General features: G+C 43.0%; 1 protein-coding gene across 3 annotated transcripts in view; it reads left to right on the plus strand.

Moving 5' to 3' along the window:
• Positions 1 to 15,592, plus strand: part of LOC135509167 (thromboxane-A synthase-like) — a 128,094-nt gene extending 112,502 nt beyond the window's left edge. For all 3 annotated transcript variants that reach the window (XM_064929594.1, XM_064929593.1, XM_064929595.1), the window contains 4 exons: positions 14,082 to 14,170; positions 14,526 to 14,663; positions 14,903 to 15,065; positions 15,369 to 15,592. In XM_064929594.1, the coding sequence (XP_064785666.1) occupies positions 14,082 to 14,170; positions 14,526 to 14,663; positions 14,903 to 15,065; positions 15,369 to 15,482 (504 nt within the window). In that variant the 3' untranslated portion in view covers positions 15,483 to 15,592. The remainder of the gene's footprint in view (positions 1 to 14,081; positions 14,171 to 14,525; positions 14,664 to 14,902; positions 15,066 to 15,368) is intronic.
• The last annotated feature ends 772 nt before the right edge of the window (positions 15,593 to 16,364 follow it).

The raw sequence follows: 16,364 nt of genomic DNA on the forward strand, positions 1-16,364 counted from the left end.
CCAGGTGTCCGCCCGGTGTCCTGCGCCGAAATTGGTGAGCAAACCTCAGCTGCAAGTATTTTTCCATGGAATTCAGAGAAGAAAGCAGGCTTCCACGAACGATATATCAATGAAGAGATATGTGAAAAAACACCTTGAGGATTGATTCCAAACAACGTTTGCCATGTTTCGGTCGATATTATGGAGTTAATTCGGAAAAAGTTTGACGTTGTTGGTGACTGAATATTCGGTTCGTTTCGGTAGCCAAATGTGATGTACAAAACAGAGCGATTTCTCCTACACAAAGACTCTTTCAGGAAATATTGAACATTTGCTATGTAACTGAGAGTCTCCTCATTGAAAACATCTGAAGCTCTTCAAAGGTAAATTATTTTATTTATTTGGTTATCTGGTTTTTGTGAAAATGTTGCGTGCTAAATGCTACTCAAAATGCTAAGCTAGCTTAGCATACTCTTACACACATTAGTGATTTGCTATGGTTCAAAAGCATATTTTGAAAATCTGAGATGACAGTGTTGTTAAGAAAAGGCTAAGCTTGAGAGCAGGTGCATTATTTTCATTTTATTTGCGATTTTCAGAAATCGTTAACGTTACGTTATGCTAATGAGCTTGAGGCTATAACTGGATACAGGTTTTTTTCATAGCCAAACGTGAACAAAACGGAGCGATTTGTCCTACACAAATAATATTTTTTTGAAAAACTGAACATTTGCTATCTAACTGAGAGTCTCCTCATTGAAAACATCTGAAGTTCTTCAAAGGTAAATTATTTTATTTGAATGATTTTCTTGTTTTTGTGAAAATGTTGCTGGCTGAATTCTAGGCTTATAGCTATGTTAAGCAATCAATACTCTTACACAAATGCTTGTTTAGCTATGGATGAAAAGCATATTTTGAAAATCTGAGATGACAGTGTTGTTAACAAAAGTCTAAGCTTGAGAGCAAATATATTTATTTCATTTCATTTGCGATTTTCATGAATAGTTAACGTTGCGTTATGCTAATGAGCTTGAGGCTATAAATAGAATACCGGATCCGGGATTGCGCGACGCAACAGGTTAATGCAAAGTTCATGTTCTTTTTGAAGACTTCACAAAAACAAGCATATCTCTGTGAAATGTCAATAGAGCACCGCAAGCTTTTTATTTTCAAAACCTTTTACATTTAATTCAGCTCGTGTCATGCTAATTTAGCTTTAGTGACTCGCAGAAACAACTTGGAAAAGGACGACCACGACATTTGAAATCCTCAAACGTTTCAGCCAGAAGGCTGCATCGCTCCTTCAACAGAGCTTGGTGCATATTCTCGGCTGTATTCGGTCACAAAATCAAACCTTTTGGAAATAGTGTTCATGATACTAGTAGAAAGAGGAGGAAGGGAAGCGCTACTAAGGTACACAATAGTACATTTTGGTAGATAGAAGGTGCTCTTTGGTAAAAGGGGTAAATTGGTAATCAAAAAGAAAGGAGGACCAAGGCACTCTTCATATAATTGATTAAAATGCCTTTTAGTATGGCATGTTCAATAGAAAAAGTTTTTTTTTAAACGACGCGTTTCGGCTGCATGGCCTTTGTCAGGGAGTACAAAAAAAGAGGAATACAAGGTCCTCTTTTAAACAGCTTATCAATTAGCCCTAATTTGAAGAGGGTTACACATCAATTATGTATCCACTCCCTCTTCCAATTAGGGCTAATTTGTAGCTTTAATTTGGTACATTGAATGTGTAATTTCATCAAAGTTAAATATTTATAGTAATTTATTTGAATTTAGCGCTCTGCATTTTCACTGGATGTTAGCCAGGTGGGACGCTACCGTCCCACATATCCCAGAGAGGTTAAAGAAGGATTCTCCAACCACTGAAACACACTTTTCAAGGTGGAGAGATGATCAGATCAAGTAGACAAATTAATTACCACATCGTCAAGGTTAGCAGGACAATTTGGCACATCCGCGAACACTATGTTAACTAGGCGCTGAAAAGTAGCAGGTGCATTACACATGCCAAAGGGCATCACAGTGTATTGTACGAAGTTATCAGGCGTAACGAAAGCTGAGATGTCTGAAGCTCGAGAGGTCAGAGGCACCTGCCAATAACCTTTTAGCAAATCTAACTTACTTACGCAAGCAGCAGAGCCAATTCTATCAATGCAGTCTTCTAAGCGAGGTAGAGGAAAATACTTTGTAACTGCATTTACAAGATGATAGTCTGTACATAAGCGGGACGTACCATCTGGCTTAGGAACAAGAATACATGGGGAACTCCAAGAGCTGTTACTAGATTTTGCCATGTCATTCTGTAATAAATAAGCTACCTCACTTTTCATTACCTTGCTTTTCTTTACATTAACCCGGTACAGATGCTGACGTATAGGAGCAGCATTCCCCACATCCATGTCATGTTCCAAGATGGACGTGTGACTTGGAACGTCCTGAAACACATTGAGAATACTATTTATCAATAGGATAAGATCCTTAGTTTGGTCGTTATCCAAATGTTCCATTTGAGAGGGTAACTTTTTCAGCATCTCTAAATTACATAAGTGTTCAGATTGCTGTAACCCAGCCTGTAACCCAGCCAGGCTTCAGCGCCAACTGCAGCCACCCTGGAGATGGTGGTCTTGACCGGCTTACTTGAGGAACTGTTTGGAGAATCACGCACATAATATGCTTTCAGCATGTTAGCATGACACACACGGGAAGAACGCCTCCGATCTGGGGTCTTTATCACTTAATTGGTGTCACTGTTTATTTTCCACAAATATGATCCAGAAAAACGTGCCGACAGAGATGAGACAGGGATTGGCAACAAAACTAAAACTTGATCCCCTGGTGCAAAATAACGGCCAGCCTTTTTGTCATAATGCAACTTCATGCATTTTTGAGACGAGGAGAGAGACTTTTGGGCTAACGCACATGCAGCGTGCAGTCTCTCCCGCATCTTACTGACATAATCTAACACATTTTTAGGGGCGCTACTGGGTGTAGGATATAAGATATGCACCTTCAAAACTTTCAGCAGACCCCTTGGAGTGTGTCCAAACACAAGGTCAGCAGGGCTGAACCCTAAGGACTCTTGTATTGTTTCCCTAATAACAAATAGGACAAAGTTGCATAGCAATTGCCTTCAGCGTCCGATGCCAGCGTTAGAGAGCCCCTTGACTCTCTGGATGATACGGACTGGAGAATTGATGGGAAATACACAATGCCTTTAACACATTTGAGAACAGTTTTGACATAAAGTTGGCTCCCTGATCAGTTTGGATTACTTTAGGGAGTCCAAACGTAGAGAACAACTTCACTAGTGCCTTCACCACAGTCTTAGCTGTTATAGTACGGAGAGGAATAGCCTCTGCGTATCGTGTAGCACTGCACATTATTGTTAGTAGGAACTGGTTACCTGACCTGGTTTTCGGCAACGGACCTACACAATCAATTATCACTCTTTCAAACGGTTCCCCCACCACAGGAATCGGGCAGAGCGGCGCACGAGGAACTGTTTAATTCGCTTTCCCAGTGAGTTGACATACATGACATATTTTACAAAATTGGACCACGTCTGACTTCAAACCTGTCCAGAAAAAAATGTTGAAGGACTCGGTTATAAGTCTTCGCTATCCACCAAGTGTCCGGACCACGCCTGGTCATGGGCGAGTGACAGCACCTGCTGTCGGAATGGTGTAGGAACAACTTGACACACTTCACTCCAGTCACTAACGGTGTCATGAGCTGCCCATTTACACATCAAAAACTCCTGCTTCCATAAAGTAGGCAGTCTCCTTAGTTTTAGCGTCCTCAGTGGAAATTACCAAAGCAAAACACTTGCGAAGACTGGTGTCTCCTTTTTGACATTCAATCACCTTCTCGGGGGTGACAGACAAAAAAACGTCATATAATTGGGGCGCGATTTCGCTTTCCCCTGCCTTAGTTTTTACGGGGGTAAAATTTCAGAAGGAATACTCGGTGCATTGTCTTCTACCTCAACATTCTCAAAATGGAACTAGACAAATCCACCACATCTCCTAGCTTGCAAGATTGTGCCCTTGTTATCACACAAGCAGGAAAAACATGGGGAAATGCTTGAACCAATTTATCATCTGTAGTTCTGATTTCTGGGTTGTCTACTACCTCTAACACAGGAGTGACATTACCACCAGCAATATCATTCCCTAGTAGCAATTTGACTCCTGATACTGGCAGTGTAGACACTACACCAACACAGAAACGTCCTGATACCAAGTCTGACACTAAGTGGACCCAGTGTAATGGTACAGGTACTGTTTTTGTCTCTATCCCCTGTAATATGACATGCGAGCCACAATACGTTTCAGGAGACCAGGGTAAAGCATCAGTAACAATTACTGACTGCGCCGCCCCGGTGTCTCGTAGGATTTGGATAGACTTTTGATCAGATTGTTCTCCAGTTAAGGAAATAAAACAGGTAGAGATAAATGGAGCATAGACAGGATCCGGTTTCCCAAATGTTGAATCAATAACTCGGTCCAACAGATGAGCCAATACTTGACTAAACCCACACTTTCATTTTTGGGGACGGTGACAGGGACTGTTTTGGTTTATTTTTCAAAACCAGGCAGTCCGCAATCACGTGACCCTTTTGGTGACAATAAAAACATTCACGGATTTCATGAAAAGGTTTAGGGTTGTCAGAGGAAAAGCGACCTGAATGAGGCACTGATGACGTAATAATTCGGCCTTCAAAACAAGGCGCACCAAAGACAGTCTTGTGTGTCAAAGCGTACTCATCTGCCAACACTGCTGCCTGTGCCAATGTTGCCACTTTCTGTTCATTTAAATAAGCTACAATTCTATCAGGGAGGTTGCTTTTAAAATCCTCCAACAGCATCAACTTCCGAATATCAGCAAAGGTTTTTAGCTTTGCTGGCTGAACATCGATTAAACAGAGACTCTTTGTCCCTTGCAAACTCAACAAAGTACGGTGAGAGGGTTTCTTGTGGTTCCTGAAGCACTGCCTATAAGCACCATAAGTGCCTGAATAAGCCCGCAACACAGTAGTTTTAACTGTATCATAGTGTAAACTATCTTTCAGGGATAGAGCAGCTACTACTTCTGGGCTTTCCCAGACAATTTACATTGCAACAGCAGCGGCCAAACCTCAAGTGGCCAATGCAAACGCAGAGAAATAGTAATCAACTTCCGACTCTTGGAATGGAGGGACTAAAGCAATATTTTTACTTACATCGAAGTGGGCTTGATGATAAGCAGGTTGTGGAGTCGCACTGCAGCCAGCGTCTAACTCCAGTTGTCGGATCCTCACCTCCTTGTCGATTTCCATTCCCCTCATTTCTAGAACAAATTTCATTTGTCTCTCTTTATCTTTTTGCTCCATTTCTAAATGGGCCAGCCTCACCTTCAACCTAGCAGTCCTGTCTGAATGACCCGAAGATAAAGGATCGAGTTGTGGCAATGTAAAGGGGGTACGAGCAACCCCTTCCTCCGCCATGTCCTCCGACTTGGCATCGGAAGGTCTACCCATCTCTTCCTGAAGCCTCCCTCTCATCATCTTTCAACTTAAAAAAAATTGTTTTAACCCGGATGAGCCTCCATTATGTTACGTACGCCTACAATGTATGAAATCTATTTTTTTTTTACATGCTTCATAAACAACAGGAAACTGTAGGCTAACAGTGAAATGCTTACTTACGGGCATCTCCCAACAATTCTGAGAAAAATATAGAAAAATAATAACACAAAAAAGAAACAATGAGTAACGATAACATTGCTAAATACACAGGGTACCAGTACCGAGTCAATGTGCAGGGGTATGAGGTAATTGAGGTAGATATGTATAGTGCCTTCAGAAAGTATTCAAACCCCTTGACTTACTCCACATTTTGTTGTGTTACAGCCTGAATTCAAAATGGATTAAAAAACGTTTTCCCCTCACTTATATACACATGATACTCCATAATGACAAAGTGAAAACATGATTTTAGATTTTTTTTTTGCAAATGTATTGACAATTAAATACAGATATCTCATTTACATATATACGTATTCACACCCCTGAGTCAATCAATACATGTTAGAATCACATTTGGCAGGGATTAGTCTCTACGGACTTTGCACACCTGGGTTGTACAATATTTGCACATTGTTCTTAAGAATTCTTCAAGCTTTGTCAAGTTGGTTGTTGATCATTGTTCGATGGCCATTTTCATGTCTTGCCATAGATTTTCAAGCCAATTTTAAGTCAAAACTGTAACTAGGCCACCCAGGAACATTCAACGTTATCTTGGTAAACAACTCCAGTGTATATTTGGCCTTGTGTTTTAAGTTATTGTCCTGCTGAAAAGGTACATTTGTCTCCCAGTGTCTGGTGGAAAGCAGACTGAACCAAATTTTCCTCTTGGATTTTGCCTGTGCTAGCTCTATTCCGTTTATTTTTATCATGTTAAACACTTATTGCACACATAGTGAATCATTCAGAACTACTGTTGCTCTCATGCATGGATCAGTGTTGCTTGTCTCGAAGCGAGCATAAAAGGCATTGAGCACTTTTGGTAGGCTCACGTCAATGGGCAGCCCGCTGCTGGGTTTCCCTTTGTAATCTGTGATAGTTTGCAAACCCTGCCACATCCAACGTAGTATGATTCGAAATTAGTCCTGTATTGACGCTTTGCCTTTTTGATGGCTAGTCAGAGGTCATAGAGGGATTTATTATAAGGATTCAGATTAGTGTCCCACTCCTTGAAACAGTTGGTGCAGAAATCTTTTGGTTGTGCAAACCCACAAGCTTATCAGCTGTCTGGGTGGCTGGTCTCAGATGATCCCGTGAAAAAGCCAGATGTGGAAGTCCTGGGCTGGTGTGGTTACACGTGGCCTGGGGTTGTGAAGCCAGTTGGACGTACTGACAAATTCTGTAAAATGATGTTGAATCGGCTTATGGTAGAGAAATTAACATAACATTCTGTGGACATTCCTACAGTCTACATGCCAATTGCACGATCCCTCAAAACCTGAGATCTGTGTCATTCTGTTGTTTGACAAAACTGCACATTTTAGAGTGCCATTTTATTGTCCCCAGCAGAAGGTGCACCTGTGTAATGATCATTCTGTTTAATCAACTTCTTGATATGGCACACCGGTCAGGTGGATGGATTATTTTGGCAAAGGAGAAATGCTAACTAATACGGATGTAAACAAATTAGTGTACCTCAGAAATAAGCTTTTTGTGCATATGGACAATTTATGGAATCTTTTATTTCAGCTCTTGAAACATGGGACCAACACTTGACATGTTCCATTTATATTTTTGTTCAGTGCATATTCAGTCAATAAAAATCAAGTTCCATTTAAGATTAATTTATTGAAACCGTAATATCAACAGGTTATATTACATTGTGGAACACAATCTCTAAAAAGGCAATAAGCTCAGCAGTGGCGCTTGTCTATGGATGTGCAATGGCATAGCCTTGTTTTATTAATTTAGCAGACAAGGCGCTCTTATTTCCTGAGCCCTTATCACAGTCAAAACACATCTATTTTATGCAGATTTTTTTTCTCCAAATAAAACATTTTAGCTGTGTGAAGTGATGCACATCTCGTGCCCAGAACAGATATTTTCAAAGAGTGATCATTTGAAACAGGGCTCAATTTGGCCAAAATCAAACCAAAATCAACATACAGACATTGGATTTAGTTTATTCTGCCTGTTCTTTGTAATTTTCTAAATGGATGAACAATTCTACATTGAACACTGCATGGGGATGAATTACAGCCAGAACATCTGTTTTGTGAGTAGGCATATGCTTAATGATTCTGATGAAAATACGCTCTTTGGCTTTATCAAACTAATGTTTTTGCATATTTTCAGTGTGGAACCTATCTATGTTTAGGGGGGTTATAAGTTAACACATTCTAAATGGCCTAGCAGATCACAAAGTAGCTTAAAGCAGGTTTCCCAAACTCAGTCATGGGGCCCATTTTGGTTTATGCCCTGGCACTACACAGCTGATTCAAATAATCAAAGCTTGATGAGATAGATATTTGAATAATCTGTGTAGTGCTAGGGCAAAAACCAAAACGTGCACCCAGTGGGCGCCAGTTTGTGAAACCATGGCTTAAAGGCATACTTTGAGATATTGGCAATGAGCGCCCAGAGTCCGACGAACTTGTGGATACCATTTTTATTTCTCTGCGAGCAGTTTAAAGGAAGTTAGCACTAGCACTAGCGCAATTGCTAACTAATGTTAGTGCAATGACTGGAAGTCTATGAGTATCTGCTAGCACGCTAACAGATACACAAAGGCTTCCAGTCATTGTGCTAACACTAAACAACCTCTAACTTCCTTTTTACTGGACACAAAGACTTAAAAATGGTATCCACAAGTCCATCTGACTCTGGGGAAGTAGATAAACTATTGGATATAAGAGCAACGTCAACTCACCAACATTATGACCAGAAATACGACTTTCCCGAAGCGGATCCTCTGTTTGGCCCACCACCCAGGACAATGGATCGGATCCCAGCCGGCAACCCAAAACAACGGCGCCACAGAAAGGGGGCAGACGGAGCTGTCTTCTGGTCAGGATCCGTAGACGGGAACATCGCGCACCGGTCCCGAGCATACTACTCACCAATATCCAGTCTCTTGACAACAAGGTAGATGAAATCCGAGCAAGGGTTGCCTTCCAGAAAGACATCAGAGACTGTAACGTTCTTTGTTTCACTGAAACATGGCTCACTCGAGACGCGCTATCGGAGTCGGTACAGCCAACTGGTTTCTTCACGCATCGCGCCGACAAAACAAGCATCTCCCTGGTAAGAAGAAGGGCGGGGGTGTATGCCTTATGATTAACGAGACGTGGTGTGATCATAACAACAAACAGGAACTCAAGTCCTTTTGTTCACCTGACTTAGAATTCCTCACAATTAAATGCCGACCGCATTATCTACCAAGAGAATTCTCTTTGATCATAATCACAGTCGTGTATATTTTCCCCCCAAGCAGACGCATCGACGGCCTTGAACAAACTTAATTTGACTCTATGTAAACTGGAAACCACATATCCTCAGGCTGCATTTATTGTAGCTGGGAATTTTAACTAGGCTAATCTAAAAACAAGACTCCCTAAATTGTATCAGCATATCAATTGCATGACCCGGGCTGGCAAAACCCTGCATCATTGTTATTCTAACTTCTGCAATGCATATAAGGCCCTCCCCCGCCCTCCTTTCGGAAAAGCTCACCACGACTCAATTTTGTTGCTCCCAGCTTATAGACGGAAACTAAAACAGGAAGCACCCGTGCTCAGGTCTGTTCAACGCTGGTCCAACCAATCTGATTCCACGCTTCAAGATTGCTTCGATCACGTGGACTGGGATGTGTTCTGCATAGTGTTGAACAACAACATTAATGAATACGCTGATTCGGTGAGCGAGTTTATTAGCAAGTAGGTCGGTGATGTTGTACCCACAGCGTCTATTAAAACATTCCCCAACCAGAAACCATGGATTGATGGCAGCATTCGTGCAAAACTGAAAGCGCGAACTGCTTTTAATTAGGGCAAGGTGACTGGAAACATGACCGAATACAAACAGTGTAGCTATTCCCTCCGCAAGGCAATCAAACAAGCTAAGCGTCAGTATAGAGACAAATTAGAGTCGCAATTCAATGGCTCAGACATGAGAGGTATATGTTCAGAGTCTACAGTCAATCACGGACTACAAAATAAAAACCAGCCTCGTCGCGGACCACAATGTCTTGCTCTCAGACAAACTAAACAACTTATTTGCTCGCTTTGAGGACAATACAGAGTCACTGACACGGCCCGCTACAGAAACCTGCGGGCTCTCCTTCACTGCAGCCAACGTGAGTAAAACATTTAAACGTGTTAACCCTTGCAAGGCTGCAGGCCCAGATGGCATCCCCAGCTGTGTCCTGAGAGCATGCGCAGACCAGCTGGCTGGTATGTTTATGGACATATTCAAATCAATCCTTATCCCAGTCTGCTGTTTCCACATGCTTCAAGAGGGCCACCATTGTTCCTGGTCCCAAGAAAGCTAAGGTAACTAAGCTAAATGACTACCGCCCCGTAGCACTCACTTCCATGATCATGAAATGCTTTAAAGACTAATCAAGGACCATATCACCTCCACCCTGCCTGACACCCTAGACCCACTCCAATTTGCTTACTGCCCCAATAGGTCCACAGACGACGCAATCGCAATCCCACTGCACACTGCCCTAACCCATCTGGACAAGAGGAATACCTAAGTAAGAATGCTGTTCATTGAATACAGCTCAGCATGTAACACCATATTACCCTCTAAACTCGTCATTAAGCTCGAGACCCTGGGTCTCGACCCCACCCTGTACAACTGGGTCTTGGACTTCCTGACGGGCTGCCCCCAGGTGGTGAGGGTCTCCACCCTGCTGATCCTCAACACTGGGGAGCACAAGGGTGCGTTCTCAGCCCCCTCCTGTACTCCCTGTTCACCCATGCGTGGCCATGCACGCCTCCAACTCAATCATCAAGTTTGCAGAAGACACTACAATGGTGGGCTTGACTACCAACAATGACAAGACGGCCTTCAGGGAGGAGGTGAGTGCACTCAGAGTGTGGTGTCAGGAAAATAACCTCACACTCAATGTCAACAAAACAAAGGAGAGGATCGTGGACTTCAGGAAACAGCAGAGGGAGCACCCCCTATCCACATCGACAGGACAGTAGTGGAGAGGGTGGAAAGTTTTAAGTTCCTCGGCGTAAACATCACGGACAAACTGAAATGATCCACCCACACAGAAGGCGTAGCAGCGCCTCTTCAACCTCATGAGGCTGAAGAAATTTGGCTTGTCACCAAAAACACTCAAACTTTTACAGATGCACAATCGAGAGCATCCTGTTGGGCTGTATCACCGCCTGGTACGGCAACTGCTCCACCCACAACCATAAGGCTCTCCAGAGGTTAGTGAGGTCTGCACAACGCATCACCGGGGGCAAACTACCTGCCCTCCAGAACACCTACACCACCCAATGTCACAGGAAGGCCAAAAGATCAAGGACAACAACCACCCGAGCCACTGCCTGTTCACCCCGCTATCATCCAGAAGGCGAGGTCAGTACAGGTGCATCAAAGCGGGGACCGAGAGACTGAAAAACAGCTTCTATCTCAAGGGCATCAGACTGTTAAACAGCCATCACTAACATTGAGTGGCTGCTGACAACATACTCAACTCTAGCCACTTTAATAATAGAAAAATGTATGTAATAAATGTAGCCTAGCCACTTTAAACAATGCCACTTTATATAATGTTTCCATACCCTACATTACTCATCTCATATGTATATACTGTACTCTATACCATCTACTGCCTCTTGCCTCTGCCGTTCAGCCATCACTCATTCATATATTTTTATGTACATATTCTTATTAATTCCTTTACACTTGTGTGTAGAAGGTAGTTGTTGTGAAATTGTTAGGTTAGATTACTTGTTAGATATTATTGCATGGTCGGGACTAGAAGCACAGGCATTTCGCTACACTCACATTAACATCTGCAAACCATGTGTATGTGACAAATAACATTTGATTTGAATATCTCTGGTTAAAGATAAAGCATTGACATCTGTTTCGAGTACTCATGTCCATCCCTAGGTACCTCCTGAGTGTTTGCCTGTATGAAGGAATCAGGAGGATAGAGTTATGGTCAGATTTGCCAAAGGGGGGGCAAGGGAGAGCCTTGTATGTGTTTCTGTGTGTGGAGTAAAGGTGATCTAGTTGCACAGGTGACATTCTGTTAAAAATGAGGTCAAGTTTCCCTGTAATAAAATCACTGTCCACAAGAAGCACTGTTTCTGGATGAGCATTTTCTTGTTTGCTTATGGCCCTATACAGCTTGTTGTGTGTTGTCTTAGTGCCAGCATCGGTTTGTGGTGGTAAGTAGACAGCTAGTATGGTATGCAGCTTACCATGAGGTATTCTAACTCAGGTGAGCCAAACTTGAGACTTCCTTAACATTAGAGATCATGTGCCAGCTGTTGTTAACAAAGACACACCCTCCACCTCTTATCTTATCCGAGGCTGCCTTCTGATCTTGACGATGCATGGAAAAGCCAGCAAAATGTATATTATCCATGTCCTTGCTCAGCTACGACTCCGAGAAACATGGGACTTAAAGAACTATAATATCCTGTTGATAGGATAGTCTCGGCAGTTTGTTCTCTAGTGATTTGTACGTTCGCCCACAAAACAGAGGGAAATGGTGGTCTAGATGCTCGCCGACATAGTCTTATCATGACACCGCTTCACTTGTACCATATGCAGATGCAGCCAAGCAGACATCAAACCAACTCAGGTGCTTAAGGGGGTCTTAGGAGGATATCTAAAGGTGGGGAGCCTTACCACACACTCCAGGTCCCCTGTGCACTCTGGTGGCCCCCAGGACAGGCGATAGACAGAGCGGGCTCCTCTCCACCCAGTCCCTCCATCCATTAGCCACTCCAGAGCCCACGGTTATTACTGTCTGACCTCACACTGTAACTGGGAGGGGGGAATTTCATACTGTGATTGCTGTAAGGTCAGGTTGGTCAGGTCAGTCAATCCTATTCCTCTGTTATAGAACACTGCGCATCAGTAGCTTTCCTGTGTATTATAACACACATTCATTAGGTAGCAAATGGCAGAATACAGGGAGGGACAAGATTAACTTGACCAATAAGAAACACTTTTTTGTTTTCTGTTGTAAAACGTTTTTCTACAGTGTACACTAAATGTAGTACATTTCTAAATCTTGATGATGTTGCTGTGCCATCTTTCAGTGAAAGGGAGTGTGTTTTTTCTAGGTCTCTGTGTGCCGTTGGAATAAACAATGGGCTTATTTGATGACTAAAGGGCTGAGGCATGCTAAACACTGATATCTGATGGGGCACAATGTTGTGAGGTACGTCACGCCCCGTGGTGCAGAACCAGGGTGTTTGATGCACACGCACAGACGGACACACACTCACACACAGACGGATAGACACACACAGACACACACTGGGGCCAATGTGTTCCCGATTAACTTGTGGAATCAGCTTTGTTAAACTGCCCTGCAGGATTTGGATAAGTGATTGTCATTGAATCTGCATAATTAGGAAATCATGGCGTCGGAATACAAATGCTCCAACTAACTCTCAACTTCACAGACGCTCCCTCTCCCCTGGCAGTAAACCAAGCATGAATAATCATTAGGTACACCGGCACTACAGGCGGAAATAACACTGTCGCTGCATGCTACATATTTCATCCACAGTCTGGCGGAGAGTGTTGTGGTACTAGGCTACAGACACATTGAATCTCTCTCTCTCTCTCTCTCTCTCTCTCTCTCTCTCTCTCTCTTCTTTCTCTCTCTCTCTCTCTCTCTCTCTCTCTCTCTCTCTCTCTCTCTCTCTCTCTCTCTCTCTCTCTCTCTCTCTCTCTCTCTCTCTTTACACAACAGGTCTGGCAGCTAGCGGCGTTTAGGCTTTATCAGTGGAGCAGAGAGCCGTGTTAGCTCTTAGCGCTCATTAGGGACATGTCATTCCCCTGGGGAACTGTGTGACGGCCAATGAGAAGTGACAGGAAGGCCAGACAATGGAGTCCCGTTTTTACAGGCTCTAGAATTGTCCCCAGACACACACACTCTTCACACAGGGCAGTGACTGGCCCTCTAACCACCGAACCACACACACACATGGGCACACATGTACAAGCATGCACACACACATTGAGGACAACAGCAGTGTTTTAGGGACAGTGGGGTGTTTGTTCAGCGTAGTTATTGTTTAACAGTGTTAATGTCGACTCAGTCACTCTCAACATCCATACATTCATCTCGGATGTAGTTAATCTTTGTGGTTTGTTTGGTGCAGTAACAAACTCTTACATTCTCAGCCATGCTCTCCAAATAAACTCATAACCATAGCATAGTCTTGAATAACATGAGTTGCTGCACTCTGCTGGCATCAGTATGAATTGCACTTTGCTTCTTTTCTTGATTTTTTTGGGTGTCAAATGTGCTTTCAGTATTGACTCGATAGTATAGGAATGCAAGATTGTGTTATTTTCTCTGTTGTAGGATTCACCAGATTACACCAATGTCCAGGAGCTGAAATATCTTGACATGGTCATATCAGAAGCTCTGCGCCTCTACCCGCCTGGTTTCAGGTAAGAGCCTTAAAGTATTGATAATATTGACATTAGAATGATTCACAAGACAACTCTCTTATGTCCTGTATATGTTTGGGATTCAAGGTGGCGCAGCGGTCTGAGGCACTGCATCTCAGTACTATTCTGTATCACAACCGGCCGTGATTGGGCGTCCCATAGGGCGGCGCACAATCAGCCCAGCGTCATCTGGGTTAGGGTTTGGTCTGGGTAGGCCATCATTGTAAATAAGAATTTGTTCTTAACTGACTTGCCTAGCTAAATAAAGGTTAAATAAGATAAATGTCCCCCATGTTTCCATAGTTCATCATTTCATTATGTGCATTGTGGAAACTGAGCAACCATTTTGTTTCAGGTTTGCCCGTGAAGTTGACGAGGACTGCATGGTGAATGGACAGTTCCTACCCAAGGGAGCCACCCTGGAGATCCCTGCAGGCTATCTGCACTATGATCCAGAGTACTGGCCCGAGCCAGAGAAGTTCATCCCTGAGAGGTAGGCGGCAGTCAGTCTACTGTAGCTCAGTAATTAGGTTCCATTTCTATCAATCTAACATGGAGAAGTCCCAGCACAGCTACATTGTTACACAGCACAGCTACAGGACACTGTCACTGCCTCACATTATGTTAATGTTCTGTACAACATGGAGTGACAACATTGACACGTGATAATACAAGTATAGTATCAGATTGTATTCCAATACTGTCCACTGAGGCCTCTACTCTGCCATTCAGATTCACAGTGGAGGCCAAGGCCAGCAGACACCCGTTTGTGTACCTGCCGTTTGGGGCGGGGCCCCGCAGCTGTGTCGGCATGAGGCTGGCCCAGCTGGAGATCAAGATGGCCCTGGTGCATGTCTTCAGGAAGTTCAACATTGTGGCCTGCAAAGACACCAAGGTGGGTTAAACCTCCATATTCTCTAAAAAGAGTCTTAGAGAAGGAATGCTGATCTAGGATCAGGTCGCCCCTGTCCATATAAGCATATTGATCGATGATCTAAAAAGCAAAACTGATCCAAGATCACCATTCATACTGATACACTTTATGAATACGGGCCCATATTTCTTATTTTGGCACTTATCCCAACCTCCATTTGTAAAGGTCATAATAAGATTGAAAATACAGAGTCACATGTATAAAACCCAGTCTATGCTGTATCCTAGCTCTTTAACATGTTGCTCTTGCACATGTATGTTGCAGGTTCCTCTGGAGTTGAAGTCTCACACCACTCTCGGACCCAAGAATGGCATCTATGTGACAATCACTAAAAGAGAGATAGAGGGAGAACCAGCGACTCCCCCTGCAGGAGAATAGCTCTGTTCTGTAGCTGCTTTCTAGAATGTAGTGTGATTTCTATGAAACAGATACATTATCCATCCAGTGACTGCTTATTTTAAGGCTAAAAATAAAGTAACATTAACCTAGCCTGGTCCCAGGTCTGTTTGTGCTGTCTTGCTAACTTCTATGGTTATTGTCACACTTTTGGCACTCCCTTTACATAAGAGAGTTGGCAAAAAAGCACAAACAGATCTGAGACCAGGCGAGCATTAACCTCTTCTTTAACTTAAAAATCTCAAAGTATTTGGTCAAATGTACTTAAGTATCAAGAGTAAAACATTTAAAATTCCTCATATTAAGCAAACCAGACGGTACTATTTTTATTTTATTTAAAAAAAATACATGGATAGACAGGGCCACATTCCAACATGCAGACATCATTTACAAATGAAGCATGTGTGTTTAGTGAGTCTGCCAGATTAGAGGCAGTAGGGATGACCGTGAATTACACTATTTTCCTGTTCTGCTAAGCTATCAAAATGTAACAAGTACTTTTGGGGGTCAGGGAAAATGTGTGGAGTAAAAAGTACATTATTAAAAGTAAAAGTTGTCAAAAATAAGTCAAGTGCAGATACCCCCAAAAACTACTTCAGTAGTACTTTAAAATATTTTTACTTAAGTACTTTATGCAACTGCTTCCATGGTAAATTACAATTTGCACAGAAAAAGTGAGGTTGTGCCAGGGGCAGCTCACCTTTTTAATCAGCCAATGTACTGGATGGAGGTCAAGCCCTCCAAGAGGCCCCTGCCAATGGCACAATGATCTCCACGGTGATTCTGCAGGACTAGAGAGAGGGGGAGGAGAAGCATGCTGGGGGAAGTGGGGGCTGGTGGGAGGGGGAAGACTGTGGCAAACTT

This window comes from Oncorhynchus masou, chromosome 22 (assembly GCF_036934945.1).
Source record: "Oncorhynchus masou masou isolate Uvic2021 chromosome 22, UVic_Omas_1.1, whole genome shotgun sequence".
NCBI lineage: Eukaryota > Metazoa > Chordata > Actinopteri > Salmoniformes > Salmonidae > Oncorhynchus > Oncorhynchus masou.